This window comes from Schistocerca gregaria, chromosome 1 (assembly GCF_023897955.1).
Source record: "Schistocerca gregaria isolate iqSchGreg1 chromosome 1, iqSchGreg1.2, whole genome shotgun sequence".
Classification (NCBI taxonomy): Eukaryota; Metazoa; Arthropoda; class Insecta; order Orthoptera; family Acrididae; genus Schistocerca; species Schistocerca gregaria.
Genome location: NC_064920.1, coordinates 554,163,413 through 554,189,385, shown reverse-complemented (window position 1 = coordinate 554,189,385; position 25,973 = coordinate 554,163,413). Strand labels below are relative to the sequence as shown.

The 25,973-nt window shown below is 39.4% G+C and overlaps 1 protein-coding gene across 1 annotated transcript in view; it reads left to right on the top strand.

Annotated features, from left to right (window-relative positions):
• Positions 1-25,690, top strand: part of LOC126356228 (protein Peter pan) — an 85,496-nt gene extending 59,806 nt beyond the window's left edge. Inside the window, exon 8 of the mRNA XM_050007049.1 lies at positions 23,876-25,690. Coding sequence (XP_049863006.1) covers positions 23,876-23,997 — 122 coding nt within the window. The 3' untranslated portion in view covers positions 23,998-25,690. The remainder of the gene's footprint in view (positions 1-23,875) is intronic.
• Positions 25,691-25,973: the final 283 nt, after the last annotated feature.

Sequence of the window (25,973 nt, the reverse complement as noted above, 5' to 3'; positions counted from 1 at the left end):
ACAAAATGTAACTCCCATCACCTGCAGACTGTCAAAAAAGGAACAATGAAGAAAATTGGGTGGGTGCCATTTTTGTTGTTTCTACTGACCACATGTACATTGTAGCACACTTATTCAATAACTCTACAAAGGTGGCTCTTGCAGGATTCGTATCCTGTCATTACTGGAAAATGGTTATCATCATCTGAGAAGTTTTAGAAAGGTTCTGAAAATCTGCCAATTCCTTTTTCTTGGAATACTGATTACGAATTTGCCATCTCAATCGAAAAGATAAAACATTTTCCTCTCATAACTTGAAAAGAATGCTCTTTTTGAATGTCATGCAGGTGCCCATGGCTGTGCCACAGATTTGTTGATATATTTTCTCCTTAAAAAAAAAGTTGTTACATGCGAGGATGTAACTGGTTAGAGATGTAAGAAATAAGTTGACAGTTATCCTCCTATGACATTCTTTATAGACAATCCAAAAGAAACCTTTCTACTCTGCCCTGCCCCCCCAAAAAATGCTAAACCCCTTGTCTGGTTCAGATTCGTTGAATATCTTCATGATCTGGATTCAGGGCCAAGACACCCTACCCTCATTCCTCCACAGCTTCAACACCTTGTCCTCCTCAGTCCAACATGCCACCACCTCGACATTGACACCCATCTCTCTGATGATTCCATCCATAATTTTATCCCTATGACAGCTATTACACCACACAGCCTGCCACCCAAGGACGGCATATCTGCAATGACAAGAACTCCCTTGCCCAGTATGTTGAATGTCTCATGGGGCCTTTGCAGACAGGCACTACCCTCCAAACCTAGTTCGCAAACATATTTCATATGCCATATCGTTACATGCTTCAATCCTCCGTAGTTACAAAAGAGCACCCTCTCGTCACCCAATACCATGATGTACTGGAACAGCCGAACCACATCCTTTGTTGGGGCTTTGATTGTCTAACATCATGACTAGAAATGAGGGTCACCCTACCTAAGATCCTTTGCACCCCTCCCAAAGTGGTTTTTTATTGGCCACCCAACCTACACAACATCGTGGTCCATCCTTATGCCTTTGCCACTCCCAGTGGGATCATATATCTCTGGAAGACCCAGGTGCAAGACCTATCCAGTCAACCTGCCCAGCTCTTCCAACTCCAGTCCTGTCATAAGACTTGCCCTATCCCATCAGAGGCAGGATCACCTGTGAAAGCAGTCATGTTGTATACAAACTCTGCAGCAATAATTGCTCAGCTTTACAAGGCAGTGTGACAACCAACCAGCTGTTCACCTGAATGAATGGCCACTGCCAAACTGTGGCACAACATGCTGCTGAGCAATAGCAAGCTCGATTTCACTGGCTGCTTCACAGCCTGGTCAATGTGGACCATTCCCTCCAGCACTAACTTTTCTGAACAATGCAGTTTGAAGATATTCTTGCAACACACCTTGGAGATATTCTTGCAACACACCTGTTGTTCCACAATCATCTGGGCCTCTCTGTCTGCTGACGCATTGCACTGACGCCCTCTACTCAACAGTCTTCCCTTCCTCTGATGAGCACTCCCTCCAAACACTCCTCCGCAGCATAGTTATTTTGTGCTGCATGAACTCCCTGGCACTGGTTCTTGCATCACATTCCTGTCTTGGTCACCTACTGCCTCTACCTTTACCATTCCTATCTTGAACATGCGTTGCCTCCCTCCAAGCTGTCAGTCACCCTTCTCCAGCACCACCTTCCACTTTCTGCATCTTTTCTCCCATATCCACCCACCTAACACCTCATTCTACCTGCCAAACTGCAGTCCAGGTATTGTGTGTTCAGTTGGCACAGTGCAGCCACGTAAGTGTGTGTGTGTTTTTTTTAAACAGATTCACTAAATTTGACATCTAAGGTGACCTCCATTGCAATCCAACCAGTATATCTTATCAGTCCCTTTAAATCTGAGAAGTAGTAAAATATCCTTCACACTTAGGTCCAAAGCTGGAGCTGTGTCAGTTGCACAAGCATTTTTGACACCAGGAACTGTGTACTAGCAATTTGACTTGTTTACTCCATTCTGTACAGTCTTACTGAGACTTAAAACATTGACAAATAAACAGAATTCTAAAGATATCCTTGATGAAACTAATTTTACTGCAAGTAATCCTATTCTGTCAGACAAGAAAAGAGTACTGAATTAAATGATAAACTGAGTGCATCACAAGTGCTAAAAAGCAACAGAGAGCTAGTGACTAAATTACACCATGAGTCATGGTTCACAGGACATTACTGCTAGTGGCTAATTTCTTTTCATTCACAATAAGCATATACTATATTAATTATATTGTGGAAACTTCAACTACTTCGTTATCTATTATTAACATAGGGGATCAAGGAAAAAAAAATTTGTGGCTCCAGTGAGGAACCTTAATTAAGAAATTTCATGCTGTAAATTACTGTCTGTATAATTTTATTTAAGTGACAATAGTTTTTCACACGTAAAATGGATAAATAAGTGACATGTGCCTGAAATGTGCACCTCCTGTCCTTTCATTTCCTGACGCTATAAAATTCTTTTATTCAGCAACATTTACAGACAGCTGCTCCAAAAACCATTAGGCAGTTTTACACACACCTTGTTAGACTTGGAGTACCTCTTAATTCATTTCTGTTTGAGCCAAGTCTTCATTTAAGAAGTAAAGACAAAATGACGCAAGATCGAGGCTGTAGGCCCAAAACCTGTAAATCCTACTGCAGCTAAACAGTCTGCAACATTTTGGGCCACTACCTACCATGCTATGATAAAAGAAGAATTTGTCGAAAGGTACACAAATCCTTTCTCCTTTCATGAACTGCTATCCATTGTGTGGCCTTCTTTAGTCTTAAATTATATACATTCTGCCAGAACTTTCCTTAGCATATTTAAAAGAAGCATCTGTGTGCTGTAGAGTTGGCTCAGTGACTTGAGGCATGTGATATTGTTTCATGTGTTACTTCTCAGTGACTGTTTTGGGTACTCCCCTAGAGCAAAGAAAATAGATAGCATTTTCCTATCGGCAGATAATTATCCTATAATTATTTTGAGACCAGTTGATATACCCTAATATTAAACTACACATTTCCTGAAACTTCCTGGCAGATTAAAACTGTGTGCCGGACCGAGACTCTAACTCGGGACCTTTGCCTTTCGTGGGCAAGCGCTCTACCAACTGAGCTAGCCAAGCATGACTCGCGCCCTGTCCTCACAGCTTTAATTCCGCCAGTTCCTCTTCTCCTACATTCCAAATTTCACAGAAACTCTCCTGCGAACCTTGCAGAACTAGCACTCCTGGAAGAAGGGATATTGCGGAGACATGGCTTAGCCACAGCCTGGGGGATTTTTCTAGAATGAAATTTTCACTCTACAGCAGAGTGTGCTCTGATATGAAACTTCCTGGAAGATCGAGTCTCAGTCCGGCACACATTTTTAATCTGCCAGGAAGTTTCATATCAGCGCGCACACTCCACTGTAGAGTGAAAATTGAATTCTATACACATTTCCTGTTTTGCAGCAGAGATTGGGCACCATGGGTATAACTTGAGGTTTTGTCATTTATAAAAATTGGTTTTGCATGGATTTTGTAGTACTCACAAAGAATAAAACTTCCTAACTCTTAATTTCGTCCTGCAGTATGTTGTAAATGTAAGTTTCAAACAGGCAGCATTGTTCTGCGTTACGGTATTTACTCTTTTAATTTCTGTGGCAAGACCATTCACTTTAGTAGGAAACATTCTTTATTCTGAAGTTACTACTTTAAAGCTATTATCATCATATTGCATTATAAAACATACACACATAGGTACATGATGTATTTACACATTAATATTTACATTTGAGAAACAAATGGCAGCAATTTGTCACATAATGCAAGGCTTTCATTCCGTCTTTAAAATCTACATCTACATCTACATCTACATCCGTACTCCGCAAGCCACCTGACGGTGTGTGGCGGAGGGTACCCTGAGTACCTCTATCGGTTCTCCCTTCTATTCCAGTCTCGTATTGTACGTGGAAAGAAGGATTGTCGGTATGCTTCTGTGTGGGCTCTAATCTCTCTGATTTTATCCTCATGGTCTCTTCGCGAGATATACGTAGGAGGGAGCAATATACTGCTTGACTCTTCGGTGAAGGTATGTTCTCGAAACTTTAACAAAAGCCCGTACCGAGCTACTGAGCGTCTCTCCTGCAGAGTCTTCCACTGGAGTTTATCTATCATCTCCGTAACGCTTTCGCGATTACTAAATGATCCTGTAACGAAGCGCGCTGCTCTCCGTTGGATCTTCTCTATCTCTTCTATCAACCCTATCTGGTACGGATCCCACACTGCTGCGCAGTATTCGAGCAGTGGGCGAACAAGCGTACTGTAACCTACTTCCTTTGTTGTCGGATTGCATTTCCTTAGGATTCTTCCAATGAATCTCAGTCTGGCATCTGCTTTACCGACGATCAACTTTATATGATCATTCCATTTTAAATCACTCCTAATGCGTACTCCCAGATAATTTATGGAATTAACTGCTTCGAGTTGCTGACCTGCTATTTTGTAGCTAAATGATAAGGGACCTATCTTTCTATGTATTCGCATCACATTACACTTCGCTACATTGAGATTCAATTGCCATTCCGTGCACCATGCGTCAATTCGCTGCAGATCCTCCTGCATTTCAGTACAATTTTCCATTGTTGCAACCTCTCGATACACCACAGCATCATCTGCAAAAAGCCTCAGTGAACTTCCGATGTCATCCACCAGGTCATTTATGTATATTGTGAATAGCAACGGTCCTATGACACTCCCCTGCGGCACACCTGAAATCACTCTTACTTCGGAAGACTTCTCTCCATTGAGAATGACATGGTGCGTTGTGTTATCTAGGAACTCCTCAATCCAATCACACAATTGATCTGATAGTCCGTATGCTCTTACTTTGTTCATTAAACGGCTGTGGGGAACTGTGTCAAACGCCTTGCGGAAGTCAAGAAACACGGCATCTACCTGTGAACCCGTGTCTAAGGCCCTCTGAGTCTCGTGGACGAATAGCGCGAGCTGGGTTTCACACGATCGTCTTTTTCGAAACCCATGCTGATTCCTACAGAGTAGATTTCTAGTCTCCAGAAAAGACATTATACTCGAACATAATACATGTTCCAAAATTCTACAACTGATCGACGTTAGAGATATAGGTCTATAGTTCTGCACATCTGTTCGACGTCCCTTCTTGAAAACGGGGATGACGTGTGCCCTTTTCCAATCCTTTGGAACGCTTCGCTCTTCTAGAGACCTACGGTACACCGCTGCAAGAAGGGGGGCAAGTTCCTTCGCGTACTCTGTGTAAAATCGAACTGGTATCCCATCAGGACCAGCGGCCTTTCCTCTTTTGAGCGATTTTAATTGTTTCTCTATCCCTCTGTCGTCTACTTCGATATCTACCATTTTGTCAACTGTGCGACAATCTAGAGAAGGAAGCACAGTGCAGTCTTCCTCTGTGAAACAGCTTTGGAAGAAAACATTTAGTATTTCGGCCTTTAGTCTGTCATCCTCTGTTTCAGTACCATTTTGGTCACAGAGTGTCTGGACATTTTGTTTTGATCCACCTACCGCTTTGACATAGGATCAAAATTTCTTAGGATTTTCTGCCAAGTCAGTACATAGAACTTTACTTTCGAATTCATTGAAAGCCTCTCGCATAGCCCTCCTCACACTACATTTCGCTTCGCGTAATTTTTGTTTGTCTGCAAGGCTTTGGCTATGTTTATGTTTGCTGTGAAGTTCTCTTTGCTTCCGCAGCAGTTTTCTAACTCGGTTGTTGTACCACGGTGGCTCTTTCCCATCTCTTACGATCTTGCTTGGCACATACTCATCTAACGCATATTGTACCATGGTTTTGAACTTTGTCCACTGATCCTCAACACTATCTGCACTTGAGACAAAACTTTTGTGTTGAGCCGTCAGGTACTCTGTAATCTGCTTTTTGTCACTTTTGCTAAACAGAAAAATCTTCCTACCTTTTTTAATATTTCTATTTACGGCTGAAATCATCGATGCAGTAACTGCTTTATGATCGCTGCAGTGGGCAGTTTTCCACAAGATGTCTAATTGTCCATTTCTTGGGACCACCATCCCACACAGCACTTTCACAGTATCCACATCTAGCTTGTCCCGTTTGGATTTGGAATCGGAAAGGCCTCCCCAAATGTTATGGAAACTACAATTGGGCGTGCCCTGGGCAACTGTGAAATATCAGATAATTAATTCCATACAGGTGCTGCTACATAGCAACAAAAGATACACAATGAAACACACTTACAAGTAGTCTTTCCCAGGACCAGTGTGTGTGTATGTGAGAGAGGAAAGGGGGGGGGGGGGGGAGTGGTTTGTAAGACTAGCCAACAATCAGCTCCAGGTGAGTGGTAGACTTCCTTCAATTTTGTTTGTTGGTTTCTTCCCGAGTTCTCATCATCGTATTAATTCCATTGTTTGTTGCTTCTGAAATATCGTGACAGAACCATTGACAGTGAATGACATTTTGTTCTTGTGCAGTCTAATTTATAGTTATATTAAGAAACAGTATATATGGAACAAGAAAACATATTGCATAAATAAAATGAATATGCAATGAAGTGGCTACATATTGTATTGGGAGCCTCCATGTTTAATATCATAGCTAGAAAGCTTTGAATGTGCCCCTGAGGAATGGCAGTTCTTTTTTTTATTATTTATTTTTTAAAATCTAAATCTGATTTCGAAGGGTTATAATGCAGACATTGCGCAACAGAAACTGAGGCATATTCAATGCAAGTCAAGGCAAGTGAACTGACAACACAAGGAAAAAGTGTTATCTGTCATTCAGAGAAGATGATTTGAGAAGAGATCATGAGCACAAATGTGGTCCTTTTGATATAATGAAACAGGAAGGTATTGAAGGAAAGAAATCAGTTTTGTCTCCACAACTTCTGTGATCTCACTATAGAGAATACCTGCACTTTTTAAAGTGCCACATATTTGTCCATAATGATGGTGTGTGGTGCACTGACAGATGCCATTTACCTCAGTAAGATTTCATGGATACTCAGCTATCTCCACAGACATATTCAAGCAAGATTCATTTGGAAAACCCTGGGAAGTGCAATGAAGCTGGTGGATTAATGAGGGCTGGTGTGTCGGCCAGTCTGGATGTGGTTTTTAGACAGTTTCCCACATCCTACTGCATGTAGGTACCCATATGAAACTTTATCGCACTTGCACGTAGAATTTACTTGGCACATGCAATTGGGTACACTGATTCCACCCTGGAGAATGAAAAGGAAACTGACAACCTTACTTGCTTAGTCTCCTTAAACCCTTAACGATACAGGGTACTTATAAATGGTGGAAAAATTGATTTTTTTTAAATGACTTTATTATTAAATTCTACAGTCTTTACTGATTACATTGATGTGTATGTTATAGGGTTTCCAATGAAAAATGACCTATATATACCAAATTTAAAAACTGGGCGATGGGAACTCTACAGCTTTCAATAAAATTAATGAGTTCAATGTTTATGGTGATACCTTGGTAACAAAACTGGAGTGTCGTGGACATGTGCAAAAGAGAATGGGTGCTAGATTGAGAAAGCTACAAGGAGAAATGAAAGGAAAGTTGCTATGTGATGGAAAATCTGTGGCCGAGGCAGATTGACAAAAACTGAAATAGACCTCCTTCAGAGTTATTATGTACTGACCATTAGATTAACTGCACCTCTGAATGATGTTATGGCAATGAGAAAAGCCGTATGGGCCACCTAATTTCATAAGTTGCCCACAGATGACCACCCTGTGCATGGACTTTCTCCTAAAGGGGCAGATTCTTGGTGTGGTTACCAAAAATCAGAAGAAAGTGGTCAAATATACCATCATAAGCATTCTCTTCCTGAACCTGTTATGAATGAAATAAAACCAATTTTTAGAGACCTGAGTGACCTGTTTTGCTTAGTAAATGTCTTCATGGAGGCACTCAGAATACAAATGAAAGTTCCCACCATTGCATATGGGAAAGATTACCCATGCATGTTTTTGTAGGACTAAATACATTAAAAGTTGGTGTACTAAATGCAGTGATATGTTTCAATGATGGAGTGATAGGGAGGGTGGAAGTCCTGAGAAATTAAGGCATAAAATGTGTCTCTAATATGGAAGATCAATTGCTTCCATGTGACAGACAACGAGTGCATGAAGCTGAAATATTCGCTCTTCAAGTTACCAAAGAAGCAAGAAGTGCTAAAAGGAGTGCCAAGAGGAAGCTTGAAGATGAAGAAATGCTGCAGTAGTGTTCCGAGGCACAGTTTAATTTGACTCATATCTTCATTTGCAATTTCCCGCAAGTTATATTTTTCAGAATTCAGGTACAAATATTTCCTATTGTTTATAAAGCATTCTTGAATTGTTTTCTGTAACTTGCAGTAGTCCATACATGTAGTACACCTAAGCTTTATTGCAGAATCAACTAAATTATAGAAAAATAACATTTTTATTAGGAAAAAAGTCTAAAAATTAAAATGTATGGTGTGATATTTATCTTTTTAATATACATAATACGTGGAATTAAATAGGTCTAGTACCTCAGCTATCATGTCATGCATATCTGGTAAAATTTTGGTCTTCTTCAAATGTATAACATTGGATAATGTGGTACCTCAATTTGAGGAAGCTTTTTGGGAAAAAATAGCATCAATTTCTGTGTAATTTTTTAAATAGCCATAAGCAGGTTCAAAAATATTACATATACTTCTAATTTGTTTAGAAAGTGTGCTGCGTTACCTGATATCAACAAAAAATCTGTGAAACATATACATTATAAACAGGCCCTGAAAGAAATAGGTGTTGATTTTTACATAATATTGAGCCAGTAAAGTACCCTGTATCCTTAATAAGCAGCACTAGTTAATTGGGAAAAGATGCCATGTTTCTAGTTACCACACAGTTGCATTTATGGAGCAATTATAGCCAGACTCATTTGGTTTGGAGCATGATAATTGCTTAAAGCCATGTATGGGGATAACCATTGAGACAGGAAGATTTCAGAAAGTGATTTATTGTTGAAGAATTAGTTTTTGAATATTTTATTCCATGTAAATTTGAAGAAGAAGAAGACGAGCCACTTGGGGAAAAATTTTAAATAAATAAATACATTTCTTAACACTGCATCCAGCAAATGTCCTCCATTGTATGTAAGGCAATGTTTGAGTCTTGCCTGGAAACTTAGCAGTATCTCTTGCACCATAGTTTGTTAAACTAACGTACACTAAGGACGACACACACAACCATTCCTGAGGGAGGACTCGAATCTCCGACGGGAGTGGGGAATTATGAATCATTTTAATGTATTCCTGAGAATTTAGTTGCTGCATTACCAGCCACAGTCAGGAAAAGAAAAAGGACTAATCATGCTAGTCACTGAAATTGCACACCACACTGTTGCTTTCTTGAGCATGATGAGGCTTCTCATGAAGTGAACAAGAAATTTCTCCCACCTAGAACTGGAAGTATTGTTTATTGATGAAACCAAAGGCATTGAAGTGGGCCAATTTTCTCAATAGGGCATAATGCCCATTTTCAAGCACATTTGCCTGTAACAGTTGCAAGTGAATCTGTGAAAAACTTTAACAGGTGTATGAACATAATGCTGTTTCGGTATTTGGGTTCCTCAAATTCAAAAGTAAGATGTTATCATTAAAACACAAAGTGAGCTGTTACACCTAAATCCAGCATGAGTCACACGCTGTACTTAAAAACATTAAAGAACAGAAAATCCAGGATGGAATAACATCACCTGGAAAGGATAGCCTTAGAGGAGGCATTGAGTCACAGGTCATCCATTTTTATTGTGCCTGTCTGCGACTGGACTCCTCCTCCTCCTCTGTCTGGTCAATAGCCATCTGTCTTTTCAGATTGTCATAAAAGAATGTGACTAAATATTAAAAAATGTTTAAAAAATAGTTATGTCTGTACTGTACGTCATGTGCAGCGACTGGAAAAAATCACATTTTGCGATAACTGCAAGGCAGATGCAAATTCTGCCTCAAAATGCGAAATTACTTAATTAACACTGTTTTGTAATGAATTGTATCCGTATGAACTATTTTACCAAATATAGTTTGAAATAGCTTTATTTTCTGCATACAAATATCAAAAATTTAACCAGTTTTCAGTAACTTACATTCTATATCTCTGTTTGCAAAATAAAATGAGCAAGAACACAGTGACATAAAAATGCACTCAATGATCTGGTGCCATGCCAACTGTGGGCAGTTGAATGGTCTATTTAAGATACACACTATGGTACTTGGCCATGGGACCTAGCATTTTATGACAAAGAAACATGGGTGTATGTATGTTTGTTGTTGTTGTTGTTGTTGTTGTTGTTGTCTTCAGTCCTGAGACTGGTTTGCTGCAGCTCTCCATGCTACTCTATCCTGTGCAAGCTTCTTCATCTCCCAGTACTTACTGCAACCAACATCCTTCTGAATCTGCTTAGTGTATTCATCTCTTGGTCTCCCTCTACGATTTTTACCCTCCACGCTGCCCTCCAATGCTAAATTTGTGATCCCTTGATGCCTCAAAATATGTCCTAACAACCGATCCCGTCTTCTAGTCAAATTGTGCCACAAACTTCTCTTCTCCCCAATCCTATTCAATACCTCCTCATTAGTTATGTGATCTACCTATCTAATCTTCAGCATTCTTCTGTAGCATCACATTTCGAAAGCTTCTATTCTCTTCTTGTCCAAACTATTTATTGTCCATGTTTCACTTCCATACATGCTTACTCTCCATACAAATACTTTCAGAAATTACTTCCTGACACTTAAATCTATACTCGATGTTAACAAATTTTTTTTCTTCAGAAATGCTTTCCTTGCCATTGTCAGTCTACATTTTATATCCTCTCTACTTCAACCATCATCAGTTATTTTGCTCCCCAAATAGCAAATCTCCTTTACTACTTTAAGTGTCTTATTTCCTAATCTAATTCCCTCAGCATGCCCCGACTTAATTGGATTACATTCCATTATCCTCATTTTGCTTTTATTGATGTTCATCTTATATCCTCCTTTCAAGACACTGTCCATTCCGTTCAACTGCTCTTCCAAGTCCTTTGCTGTCTCTGACAGAATTACAATGTCATCGGCAAACCTCAACGTTTTTATTTCTTCTCCATGGGCTTTAATAACTACTCCGAATTTTTCTTTTGTTTCCTTTACTGCTTGCTCAATATACAGATTGAGTAACATCGGGGAGAGGCTACAACCCTGTCTCACTCCCTTCCCAACCGCTGCTTCCCTTTCGTGCCCATCGACTGCCATCTGGTTTCTGTACAAATTGTAAATAGCCTTTCGCTCCCTGTACTTCACCCCTGCCACCTTCAGTTACAATGGAATGTTGTCTACTCCTGGGGCCTTGTTTCGACTCAGGTCTTTCAGTGCTCTGTCAAACTCTTCACGCAGTATTGTATCTCCAATTTCATCTTCATCTACATTCTCTTCCATTTCCATAATATTGTCCTCAAGTACATCGCCCTTGTATAGACCCTCTATATACACCTTCCACCTTTCTGCTTTTCCCTCTTTGCTTAGAACCGGGTTTCCATCTGAGCTCTTGATATTCATACAAGTGGCTCTCTTTTCTCCAAAGGTCTCTTTAATTTTCCTGTAGGCTGTATCTACCTTACCCCTAGTGAGATAAGCATCCACATCCTTACAATTGTCCTCTAGCCCTACCTGCTTAGCCATTGAGCACTTCCTGTCAATCTCATTTTTGAGACGTTTGTATTCCTTTTTGCCTGCTTTATTTACTGCATATTTATAGTTTCTTCTTTCATCAATTAAATTCAATAATTCTTCTGTTACCCAAGGATTTCTACTAGCCCTCGTCTTTTTACCTACTTGATCCTCTGCTGCCTTCACTACTTCATCCCTCAGAGCTACCCATTCTTCTTCTACTGTACTTCTTTCCCCCATTCCTGTCAATTGTTCCCTTATGCTCTCCCTGAAATTCTGTACAACCTCTGGTTCTTTCAGTTTATCCAGGTCCCATCTCCTTAAATTCCCACCTTTTTGCAGTTTCTTCAGTTTTAATCTACGGTTCATAATCAATAAGTTGTGGTCAGAATCCACATCTGCCCCTGGAAATGCCTTACAATTTAAAACCTGGTTCCTAAATCTCTGTCTTACCATTATATAATCTATCTGATACCTTCTAGTATCTCCAGGATTATTCCATGTATACAACCTTCTTTCATGATTCTCAAACCAAGTGTTAGCTAAGATTAAGTTATGCTCTGTGCAAAACTCTACCAGACGGCTTCCTCTTTCATTTCTCTCCCCCAATCCATATTCACCTACTATGTTTCCTTCTCTTCCTTTTCCTACTGTCGAATTCCAGTCACCCATGACTATTAAATTTTCGTCTCCCTTCACTACCTGAAGAAATTCTTTTATCTCATCATACATTTCTTCAACTTCTTCATCATATGCAGATCTAGTTGGCATATAAACTTGTACTACTGTAGTAGCCGTGGGCTTCGTATCTATCTTGGCCACAATAATGCATTCACTATGCTGTTTGTAGTAGCTTACCCGCATTCCTATTTTTTTGTTCATTATTAAACCTACTCCTGCATTACCCCTATTTGACTTTGTGTTTATAACACTGTATTCACCTGACCAAAAGTCTTGTTCCTCCTGCCACCAAACTTCACTAATTCCCACTATATCTAACTTTAACCTAGCCATTCCCCTTTTTAAATTTTAAATTTTCTAATCTACCTGCACGGTTAATGGGTCTGACATTCCACGCTCCGATCCGTAGAATGCCAGTTTTCTTTTTCCTGATAATGACGTCCTCTTGAGTATTCTCCGCCCGGAGATCCGAATGGGGGACTATTTTACCTCCGAAATATTTTACCCAAGAGGATGCTATCTTCATTTACCCATACAGTAAAGTTGCATGCTCTCAGGAAAAATTACGGCCGTAGTTTCCCCTTGCTTTCAGCCGTTCGCAGTACCAGCACAGCAAGGCCATTTTGGTTAGTGTTACAAGGCCAGATCAATCAATCATCCAGACTGTTGCCCCTTCAACTACTGAAAAGGCTGCTGCCCCTCTTTAGGAACCACACGTTTGTCTGGCCTCTCAACAGATACCCCTCCGTTGCGGTTGCACCTACGGTACGGCCATCTGTATCGCTGAGGCACGCAATCCTCCCCACTAATGGCAAGGTCCATGGTTTATGGGGGTAGGATGTATGTTTAGCTAAACCTAATTATGTGGGCTCTTATAATGTGGCAATTTAGGTGACATGTTTTGAACTGTAGTTGCATCGAATATTATTATAGTGCTGACCTGAATTAAGTCTCCTACAATACTCTGCTAAACTCAACAAGCAATTGTGCGGTAACTGTTCGCAAGTGCTTTGTGTTGTACATTGCTTGCTGTTTTCTTATTTTGAATAAATGAAGCGAACAATCCTGGTCCACAGATTTCAATTGCAACCCTTACAATCCCTTTGCCTGCACTTTGCCCTATAGCAAATGGAAAACAAAATTTGTAACATGTTTCAACAGTGCCAAAATTCTTCCCATAATGTTAAAATAGAGTCACTGTGTGTTCGGTGCTAGTTTTACACTAACTGCCATATCAGTTATATCTGTAGCATTGTGAAGAAGCATGGGTTGCAAGGCTATGAATGCCCACGAAAGGTCAAAATTAATAGTCTGCATATTATATGTTCGTTAAATTGGTTGGGGAAAAAACAAATCATGTCCTGAAACATCATAACTCGGAGATGCACTCAATTCACCGGTGCAAATTTGCTGCTGCTTTTGAAATCTCAAACACAGCCAAAAGAAGGAAACAAAGGCCATTTTGGAAGAAAAAGTGTTGAAGTTTTTGCAAAAATAAACATTCCAGTGACAAAGTTCCCATTTTGCACTTTTTTGCCATTTTCAAAGAACTAAGGCTTTGTTTGTCTTCACTTCTAAATTTGTGTGGCTAATAATAAAAAAGGAGCTACATTTTCCAGTCCCTAGTCATTAGACTCCTTTCGCTATAGACCATGCAGAAGCTAGTAATTTTCATGTTCACTATCCTTACCGTGTCTCACTGCCACCAAAAATCTTCTAAGGCAGACCCTGTATATGCTGACAGACAGAGCTACAGCTGATGCCTGAAACATATGGGACCAATCATATGCCTGTAGCTCAAGTAAAACATAGTGATTACATGATCTATAATTATGTATTTAACATTTTGTTGCCCATTGTCAGCTTGTTTGATTCTCTTTATTCAGTGCACCATATTTCCCCAATTATGGGACAAGGTTTCGTTACCAAATTCATCATTTTAAAAATACATATTAAAATACAGATAAAAATACAGATTAAAATATTGCTGCTGAGGTGAACATTTTTATGTTGTTTCATAGAGTATATAGGTGTCATCTTACATTTACAGATCAAACTTTGGCTATCTAGGTCACATACTAATTTATTTTGAAGAATTCAGAAGGGCAGGGTTGGGCGAACAGTATTCACAATCAGTTAGCCTCAAGATTTCCTTAAATGCTTGATACAGTATCAGCGTTGCTCAAACAATCATGTGACATCGATTCATATGGCACTAGTCCAAGGGACAGGTGAGAAACTATGAACTAGACACTATAACAATTTATTGCACTAGTTAAAATTGGACAGTTTTGTGAAACACAGGAGGAAACACTAAGTTCTACCATCCTACAAACTCTTGTTTTATTTGAACAAAGTAAAAGTTCTCATACATACGTGGATACCATATACAAACATTAAAGTTGCTTTTTAGGTAAAGGTAACATTGAAAAGTGGAAATTTTGCCCTTCAAAAAGCATTACTTCTACATCTACATCTACATCCATACTCCGCAAGCCACCTGACGGTGTGTGGCGGAGGGTACCCTGAGTACCTCTATCGGTTCTCCCCTCTATTCCAGTCTTGTATTGCTCGTGGAAAGGAGGACTGTCAGTATGCTTCTGTGTGGGCTCTAATCTCTCTGATTTTATCCTCATGGTCTCTTCGCGAGGTATACGTAGGAGGGAGCAATATACTGCTTGACTCTTTGGTGAAAGTATGTTCTCGAAACTTTAACAAAACCCCGTACCGAGCTACTGAGCGTCTCTCCTGCAGAGTCTTCCACTGGAGTTTATCTATCATCTCCGTAACGCTTTCGCGATTACTAAATGATCCTGTAACGAAGCGCGCTGCTCTCCGTTGGATCTTCTCTATCTCTTCTATCAACCCTATCTGGTACGGATCCCACACTGCTGCGCAGTATTCGAGCAGTGGGCGAACAAGCGTACTGTAACCTACTTCCTTTGTTTTCGGATTGCATTTCCTTAGGATTCTTCCAATGAATCTCAGTCTGGCATCTGCTTTACCGACGATCAACTTTATATGATCATTCCATTTTAAATCACTCCTAATGCGTACTCCCAGATAATTTATAGAATTAACTGCTTCCAGTTGCTGACCTGCTATTTTGTAGCTAAATGATAAGGGATCTATCTTTCTATGTATTTGCAGCACATTACACTTGTCTACATTGAGATTCAGTTGCCATTCCCTGCACCATGCGTCAATTTGCTGCAGATCGTCCTGCATTTCAGTACAATTTTCCATTGTTACAACCTCTCGATACACCACAGCATCATCTGCAAAAAGCCTCAGTGAACTACTGATGTCATCCACCAGGTCATTTATGTATATTGTGAATAGCAACGGTCCTATGACACTCCCCTGCGGCACACCTGAAATCACTCTTACTTCGGAAGACTTCTCTCCATTGAGAATGACATGGTGCGTTGTGTTATCTAGGAACTCCTCAATCAAATCACACAATTGGTCTGATAGTCCATATGCTCTTACTTTGTTCATTAAAGGATTGTGGGGAACTGTATTGAACGCCTTGCGGAAGTCAAGAAACACGGCATCTACCTGTGAACCTGTGTCTATGGCCCTCTGAATCTCATGGACGAATAGTGCGAGCTTGATTCTGAACCCAGAGCAGTATTTTATTTAATTATGAGAGGATGTAATGATTTACTGAGTGGGTTGCAAATGAGAAATATGGTTGGATTTTCATTTATTAGAGTCCCGGGTAAAAACTTTATCTGCTTTTAATCAGCTTTAGTACTTGATAGTGGCACTCAAATGGAACAGGGGAGGGAAATTCATCCAGTTGAACTGTCTAACAAACAGAATAAGTAATAATAAACTGACTGTAACTGTTATCGTGAGAATAAATTTCAGCGGCAAGACTCATCGCATACCAATAGACGTCAGTAGATAATGGGATGACAAGAAATTTAAGAATTGGTCTGAATGTATTCTATATTTTTATTTATATCTATAGTCTGCAAACCACCATGAGATATACATGGCAGAGAGTACATCACATTGTAACAGTTATTAGGGTTTCTTCCTATTCCATTCTCATGTGGATTGTGGGAAGACTGATTGATTACATGCATCTGTCCATGCAGTAATTATTCTAATCTTACCCTCACAATCCCTATGTGAGTGATGTGTAAGGAGTTGTTGTATATTCCTAGAGTAATCATTTAAAGCTGGTTCTTGAAACTTTAACTGACTTTCTCAGGATAGTTTACATCTATCTTTAAGACTCTTACAGTTAAGTTCCTTCAGTATATCTGTGACACTGTTCCATGGATCAAACGAACATGCTTCCCTTTTCTGTATACATTAAGTATCCCCTGTTCGTCGAATCTGGTGTGGGTCCCACACATTGAGCAATATTCTAGATCTGGTCACACAATTGATTTGTAAGCAATCTACTTTGTAGATTGATTGCACTCCCCAAGTATTCTACCACTAAACAGAAGTCTACCAGCTGCTTTACTCATGATGGAACCTTTGTGATCATTGCATTTCGTATCCCTGCAAAGTGTTCCTCCCAGGTATTTGTATGAGTTGGCCGATTCCAGCAGTGACTCACTGATATTGTAGTCATAGGATACTTTTCATTTTTTGAAGTGCAAAATTTTACATTTCTGAACATTTAAAGCAAGTTGCCAATATCTGCATCACTTTGAAATCTTATCAAGATCTGACTGCATATTTATGCAGCTTCTTTCAGGTAGTACTTCATTATAGATAACTAAATCACCTCCAAAAACTCCGAGATTACTATTAATATTGTCTCCAAGATCATTAATATTCAACATGAACAGCAAGGGTTCCAACACTTTTGCGTGAGGCACACCCAAAGTTACTTTTACATGTGACAATTACTCTCCATCCAAGATAATGTGCTGCACCCTCCCTACCAAAAAGTCCTCAGTCTAATCACAAATTTCACACAATACACCTTATGATTGTACTTTTGACAGTAAGCCTAGGTGTGGTATGAAGTGAAATAATTTGGAAAATCAAGAAATACAGTATCTACGTGATTGCCTTTATCCAATGATTTCAGTATGTTTTGAGAAAAGTGTGTGTTGGATTTCGCATGATCGATGTTTTTGGAATCTGTGCTGGTTGGCATTGAGGAGGTCATTCTGTTGAAGATACCTCATTATGTTTTAGCTCAGAATAGGTTCTACGATTCCACAACAAATCAATGTCAAGGATATTGGACAGTAGTTTTGTAGATCACTTCTACTATCCTTCTTGTAGACGGGTGTGACCTGTGCCTTTTTCCAAGAACTTTTTTTAAAATCTATGATATATTATAGTTAGAAGACGCCTTAGCTCAGCTACAAACTCAGTGCAGAATCTGATAGGGATTCCATATTCCATCGGGCCCTGGGGATGGGGATTCCATCGGGCCCTGGAGCTTTGTTCAGTTTTAATGATTTCAGTTGCTTCTCAACACCTCTCTCACTAATGCTTATTTCATTCATCTTTTCAGTGGTACAAGGATTCAGTTGGGGTAGTTCTCCTTGGTTTTCCTCTGTTAAGAAAAATTTGAAAAAGGAGTTAAACATTTCGGCTTTTGCTTTGCTACTGTCAGTTTCAGTTCCTGTATCATTGACTAGGGATTGAACACAAACTTTGGTACCACTAACTGCCTTTATATATGACCAGAATTTCTTTGGGTTCTGCAAAAGATCGCTTTACAATATTCTGCTCATAGTTATTAAAGGCATCACGTATTGCTCTACTGGGTACATATCTATGAAGTGCATGGTCAACTATTCTTTTAAACTTGAGCCATAGTTCCTCTACATGACACTACCCTGTGTTGAAAGTTTCAAGTTCCTCATTGAGATATGACACTACTGAAATCATTGGATCAAGGCAATCACGTAGATGCTGTATTTCTTGATTTTCCAAATTATTTGACTCCGCACCACACCTAGGCTTACTGTCAAAAGTACAATCATAAGGGGTAGCGTGTGAAATTTGTGACTAGACAGAGAACTTTTTGGTAGGGAGGGTGCGGCACATTTTCTTGGATGGAGAGTAATCGTCACATATAGAAGAAACTTCGGGTGTGCCCCACGCAAGAGTGTTGGAACCCTTGCTGTTCATGTAGTATATTAATGATCTTGGAGACAATATTAATAGTTATCTCAGAGTTTTTGCAGGTTATGCAGGCATCTATAATGAAGCACTACCTGAAAGAAGCTGCATAAATATTCAATCAGATCTTGATAAGATGGGCATCTTTGTGCCTGTTTTAGTTGTCCTTTGTACATCATTGTTACCACAACTGTGTCATGGTCACTGATACCAGTTTTGATGTGGACATCTGCAAAGAGGTAAGGTCTGTTTGTTGCTATTAGATCCAATATATTTCCATCATGAGTGGGGTTCATAACTATCTGTTCTAGGTAGTTTTCAGAGAAGGCATTTGGTAAAGTTTCACAGGATGTCTTATCATGCCTACCACGAACAAAACTAATTTTCCCAGTTAATTGTTGGATGATTGCAGTCTCCACCAATGAATACAGTATGTTTTGGGAACTTACATACAAGTGAACTAAGGTTTTCTCTAAAGTTTTCTGTTTCATTAGGAGATGAGCCTGTTGGGCAATAGAAAGATCCATTTATTATTTTATGCCCGCCCCTAATACTGAATCTTGCCCAAACAATCTCGCATGCATGTTCAATGTCTATCTTGGTGGATTTGTATTTCTTGTCTACTGTGATAAACACACACCTCTGTTTCCTATTTGCCTATCCTTTTGATATACACTTAAATTTTCCCCAAAAATCTCACTCCTATCAATTTCAGGTGTCAACCAGCTTCCTGTACCTAGTATTATTTCAGCTTCACTGGTTTTAATGAGTGATTCAAACTCTGGCAGTTGTTGCTAATACTTTGGCAGTTTATCATTAGGATTTTAATACTCTCGCTGGTGGGAGGCCTTTCTTTCGATCTTACACTGATACTTCTGGGTTTCATACGGTTACCATTGTCTGGATTGCATGGGGAGTAGCCTAATTGACAAAACTCTTGTGCGCACCCCACACACAGTCAGCTCCCTGAGTAGTAGACTCCGATGTGTAGTACACAGCGACCCATTCAGGGGAGGACTACAGTTCTCAACCCCATGGCACTATTTCAGAGAGCTACAGCCTAGCTTGTCACAGAACTTTTGAAGTATCTGGTTCAGTCCTTCCACTTGACTCAGAACCAGAGGGCCACGATCAGTTCTGGGGACAATGCTGCAAATTGTGAACTTAGTTGAAACTCCTTGCACAAGGGTGGTTTTTTCAACCTTTTCTGCCATTCACTGGAATGACCTTGGAGCCCAGACAACAGGTATCATTTGTTCTAATCTACACCACAATCCGCAGTTAGTTGCAATCTGCTCCCTCAACGGCTGCTGGAATTACACACTGAGTGCATCTGGTGTCCTTTTCTGTCATTTCACTAAGGGGTACCATCATTCACCATACCTTTCAACTACCGACAATTAATAGAATCCTACCCTTTTTGTGTTTGCCTTCTCCTGACACCGTACAAAGCAGGTTTCCCTAAAACATGTGAAATATTAGTTGCAATGAAATGTTACTTGCAGTTGTTGCATATGACTTGCACTCTAGATGATGTTGCAGTCAGTTTCTCACAGTTGTTCTAACACAGCACTACGGATGGGTTGTAGATGGATCAGAGATGTTAGCTTGGCTGAGAAATAGGATTAGTACAGGGAGGGGGGGGGGGGGGGGTTGTGAATGAGCAGCAAATTATGCCATGTTGCCAACCATGGAAATCTATACTGGGTAATTTGGCATTTTAGAAACATCTACCACATTTAAAATGCAGTTTGCCTAAATCCATTTTTATATGGAACTGAATTGACTTTAAAATTGGACAGATATGCAACAGTAATACTCATTTCTGCAGAAGGTGTAAAAGTCTATATAGGAGCCATTGGCATATTTATGTATTTTGTGCTGCAGTTTGTTGTTGCTCATCATGACTTATGATGGGACTGAAAGGGTTTGTGTGTGTCAACTGCTGCTTCTACACCGCAGATCAGAAAGAGGGGGGGGGGGGGGGGGCAGACAATAAGTTTCAAAGCAAGAGACATTGTAACATTCTCATGTCAATATAGAAGTGAAATCTGATATGTATTCAGATTAAAACAGCTTTAATCTTGTACTCCATAGTAACCATAACCTCAGGAATCACAACATATTCAGAAGAAATAGCCAAATATTTGTGACAGCTAAGAGAGAAATTTCACAGTCTTTCTAATAGGATGATGGTGGTGGTGGTGGTGGTGGTGGTGGTGATTAAAAATAGTGACACCACAGATGACAGGGTTATCAAGCAAAAAATGTAGGGGACAGAAAGGTCTACAAATTAATGTAATCTATTTCTTTCTGTTTAGTTTATGTCTCTTTGTAGTATCAAAATGTTGACACGGCATAAATTTGGAATAGGTATAATGTTAACTTTTTAAGCAGGTACTTAAAATCCCAATCTATCAGTTAAAAACAAAAGATAAAATCATCTTTTTGTACTGACTGAGAAGTGGTGTGAAAAATGTGTGTTTCATTACCAGATGTACAATTTTTTTGCATGGTAATCGTCACACAAACATTTAAAACAGAACCTAAATTCCTGTTGCACTATGGACAAAATAAAGCCAAAGGTGTAACTGAAAGAAGGTTTTATAAGTAAAACAAAATTCAAGCAAATAAGAAATAGATATAATGATTGCAATAACCTGGAAGAAAAATCAGGATGATAAAACAAGGGAAATTAAATCAAAATTAACACAAAAAATTAATTAAAAACAAATGAACCAAGATTTCAACTGGAAAAAGAATGATAGGAAGAAAAATGAAATCAAATGAAGAAGTTGATATTATGATTAAAATGGCGTGACAAAGAAATGGAAATAAAAAATTACATTTAAAAAATAAAAATAAATTACTGCACCTGATGAGATTCGAATCCACAACCTGGTGCATTTGAAGCCATTATTGTATCTATCACACCACACAAGCTCACTGTATAATACAGCTGTTTAATGCTATTAAGTGTCAAAAAGCAGGCTGTGATACCTGGGATCTTAATCTACAACACCGAATGTTTGGTTTCAAAAAGTCTACCTCTGGGGACCGCATCTGCCAGATAAATATGGTATGTAGCATATCTCACTGCAACAGTATTATGTGCTGTGCAGGCTACAATTTCACCCTTGTGAGTGCAAGCTGTATTGCTGGCAGACAACCACAATATCAAGTGCTCTTCCATAAACCCTTTATATTTATGCATATCATAATCCATTTAACTACAGACCTATATCATTGACGTCGGTTTGCAGTACGGTTTTGGAGCATATACTGTATTCAAACATTATGAATCACCTCGAAGGGAACGATCTATTGACACGTAATCAGCATGGCTTCAGAAAACATCGCTCTTGTGCAACGCAGCTAGCTCTTTATTCGCACGAAGTAATGGCCACTATCGACAGGGGATCTCAAGTTGATTCCGTATTTCTAGATTTCCGGAAAGCTTTTGACACCGTTCCTCACAAGCGACTTCTAATCAAGCTGCGGAGCTATGGGGTATCGTCTCAGTTGTGCGACTGGATTCGTGATTTCCTGTCAGGAAGGTCGCAGTTCGTAGTAATAGACGGCAAATCATCGAGTAAAACTGAAGTGATATCAGGTGTTCCCCAGGGAAGTGTCCTGGGACCTCTACTGTTCCTGATCTATATAAATGACCTGGGTGACAATCTGAGCAGTTCTCTTAGACTGTTCGCAGATGATGCTGTAATTTACTGTCTAGTAAGGTCATCCGAAGACCAGTATCAGCTGCAAAGCGATTTAGAAAAGATTGCTGTATGGTGTGTCAGGTGGCAGTTGACGCTAAATAACGAAAAGTGTGAGATGATCCACATGAGTTCCAAAAGAAATCCATTGGAATTCGATTACTCGATAAATAGTACAATTCTCAAGGCTGTCAATTCAACTAAGTACCTGGGTGTTAAAATTACGAACAACTTCAGTTGGAAGGACCACATAGATAATGTTGTCGGGAAGGCGAGCCAAAGGTTGCGTTCCATTGGCAGGACACTTAGAAGATGCAACAAGTCCACTAAAGAGACAGCTTACACTACACTCGTTCGTCCTCTGTTAGAATATTGCTGCGCGGTGTGGGATCCTTACCAGGTGGGATTGACGGAGGACATCGAAAGGGTGCAAAAAAGGGCAGCTCGTTTTGTATTATCGCGTTATAGGGGAGAGAGTGTGGTAGATATGATACACGAGTTGGGATGGAAGTCATTACAGCATAGACGTTTTTCGTCGCGGCGAGACCTTTTTACGAAATTTCAGTCACCAACTTTCTCTTCCGAATGCGAAAATATTTTGTTGAGCCCAACCTACATAGGTAGGAATGATCATCAAAATAAAATAAGAGAAATCAGAGCTCGAACAGAAAGGTTTAGGTGTTCGTTTTTCCCGCTCGCTGTTCGGGAGTGGAATAGTAGAGAGATAGTATGATTGTGGTTCGATGAACCCTCTGCCAAGCACTTAAATGTGAATTGCAGAATAGTCATGTAGATGTAGATCACAACCATCCAAATAATCTTGCTCAGCATATGCTCTCTTCAACATGCAGTTTTTTAAATCATCCCATATCATAACATTTCTAAAATGTTTTATGATCTACATATAAGAGTACGCCGTTCTGAAACTCCTGAGCAAATGAACACTTTGTTTCTGGTGGACTCAAACGTCGAACACTCAGTGCCCAGCTGTGGTATTCATGCGTGACCACAACCCATCATCACAGTTTCAATTTTGCGACTATCTCCTGCTTTCCAAACTTTGCAGAAGCACTACTGTACGCTTTGTGGGACTTGCTAGAAGTATATTGCAGAGAAATGGCTTAGCCACAGCCTAGGGACTCACAGAATTGAAGTCGTGAGGTTAGATAATGAGTTGCTCTTTGGTTGTTTAGGCGATAGAACATTGTCCACAAAGACAAACTTTTGGGTTCAGTTACTGGTCCAGAATACAATTTTAATCTGCCAGGAAGTTTCGAAACAGCACACTCCTCACTGCAGAATGGGAGATTCTTCTGCATAATTACTTCATACTGTCACATATATTACATTTGTGTAATAACAGGAGCAAAACTAAGAAATAATGCTGAATCAGAAAAGGAAGACTTTAATTGAAAAAGTAAATAAATCGAATTGAAGCGTAGTGCACATCGTTGAAGAATAATCACAAATCTTCAGTCTAATGTGATCATTTTATGTATTTGTTGCAATGCGCTTTTCATTTTTCACTTTATTTTTATAAAATAACGGGGATTCTTGACTGTATGTGAAATTAATTTAGGTTGTTAACTTCTTTTTTCAGGTTTGTTCACTGGCAATGACAAAGGAGTTAAAAGAAAAAGAGGAACTGATTTTCACAGGAACAAGAAAGCTCGTTTTGAGGAGACACCAAAATTTAAACACAGAAAGAAAAAAAGACTCTAAGTCCAGATGATAATAAGTGTAGAAATTGTGTAAATAAGAGAGACAAATCTTCAACTAAAGTGCACAAAAATTAATAGCAAATAACATTTTTTATTTAAGAGCTTTTGAACCACCTTAAGTGCAGATTAGATCTGTGGCTATCTGTTACTTTTCTCTTTCTTGTTTGCTCCTCCTCCTTGTCCTTTTGAAGTAACCTTTCGCATCTACATGGACTTTTATTCAAATGAATTGAATCCCTTTCAAGCCATACTGATTTCGAATTTTCATAGTTTTCCTGAGTCACTTTAGGTGAATGGCAGGATGACTATTTCATCAAGGCAATATCAGGTTCGTTCTCCCATTCTTTTCTGAGCTAATGTTTCTCTCTGATGTTGGTAACACTAACAGGATTTTAAACTGGTACGTTCCTTATTAATGTATTCCTGTAGTAAATTGTAATTGCATAGTTACTTAATAATTTATTGGGAAGTAAAACTGAAGAAAATGAAAAATTAATTTTTTGTAATTTAGGTACTTGTAGAGGTTTTACTGATATTGATGAATACAACCTGGTTATTTCATCAAGTCTTAGTCTCTTAGATACATAAAATGAACACTTGAGTCACATGACAGCTGTTTGGGAAAGGGATGTGAACTGATATACTAGAAGAGGGATATTAACTGCTAATATTTATTTGTTCCAGTCCTTTAGCATGACAAGTTAATTGTTCAGCACATCTTTTGTCTTCCCATTACCCTTTAATTCTTTGTGTTTATATGATCTTAATTTTGATCCTTAACTCAGTCCACCTATGTGCTTCTGCCTGCTTTGTATGGCTTCTTTTCCCTTTATTCCATTTCCTTTCCATTACACCATTGCTCCTTTCAGCCGATTGTTCCTTGTTAAGCGTGTTGTGTTCCATATCTTCTTGATCAACATTTTGTCATCTGTACTCATGATGTGAGGCAACGGCCTTGCCGCAGTGGATACACCAGTTCCTGTGAGATCACCGAAGTTAAGTGCTGTCGGTCGTGGCCGGCACTTGGATGGGTGACCATCCAGTCTGCCATTCGCTGTTGCCATTTTTCCGGGTGCACTCAGCCTTGTGATGCCAATTGAGGAGCTACTTGACTGAATAGTAGCGGCTTCGGTCAAGAATACCACATAACAACCATGAGAGCGGTGTGCTGACCCCACGCCCCTCCTCCCTGCATCCTCTACTGAGGATGACACGACGGTCGGATGGTCCCGGTAGGCACACTCGTGGCCTGAAGGTGGAGTGTACTCATGATGTGCCGTGGAAAAAAAAAAAAAAATCTGTTCTGTATCATATCTGAAATTGGTTCTAAAGTCTCTTGTAACTCCTGTCATGAGTACGTCTCCAAACTTCATATATGTTTATTCTTTGTACGGTATCATTGCTGACACTAGTTTTCAAAAGTCTTGAGGTGATATTCTAGAATTCTATTATAGTATCTCACCTGAACAAGAATAATATTCTCAGTAAACCACAGTTTGGATTTCAGAAGAATTGCTCCATTGAGAATGCCAATTTACATGTTCACTCACCAAATTTTATAAACATTAAATAACAAGATAGCAGTAGTTATTATTTTCTGTGACTGTCTCCAGGTGTACAAGCATGAAATGTGGATTTTTTTGTCTGAAAAACATGTTAAATTCACAAGAATGATAAATAGTGCTTTGTTCAAAGTATGCTCCATTGTTTGTTATACATTTTCCCCACTTTTGTGCAATTTGTGAATACCACGGCAGTAAAAATTTTCGCCTTTTGCTGTGAACCATTCATTGAGCCATTTTTTTAACATCTTCATACAAACCAAACCACTGCTCAGCAAGTATGTGACCCATCAATGCAGACAAATGGTAATTGGAAGGAGCCAAGACTGATGAGTAAGCCGCATGGGGTAGAATTTCCCAGCTGAGTGCTTCCAGTGTGTCATGAACCAGTTTTGCCATATGTGAAGGAGCATTG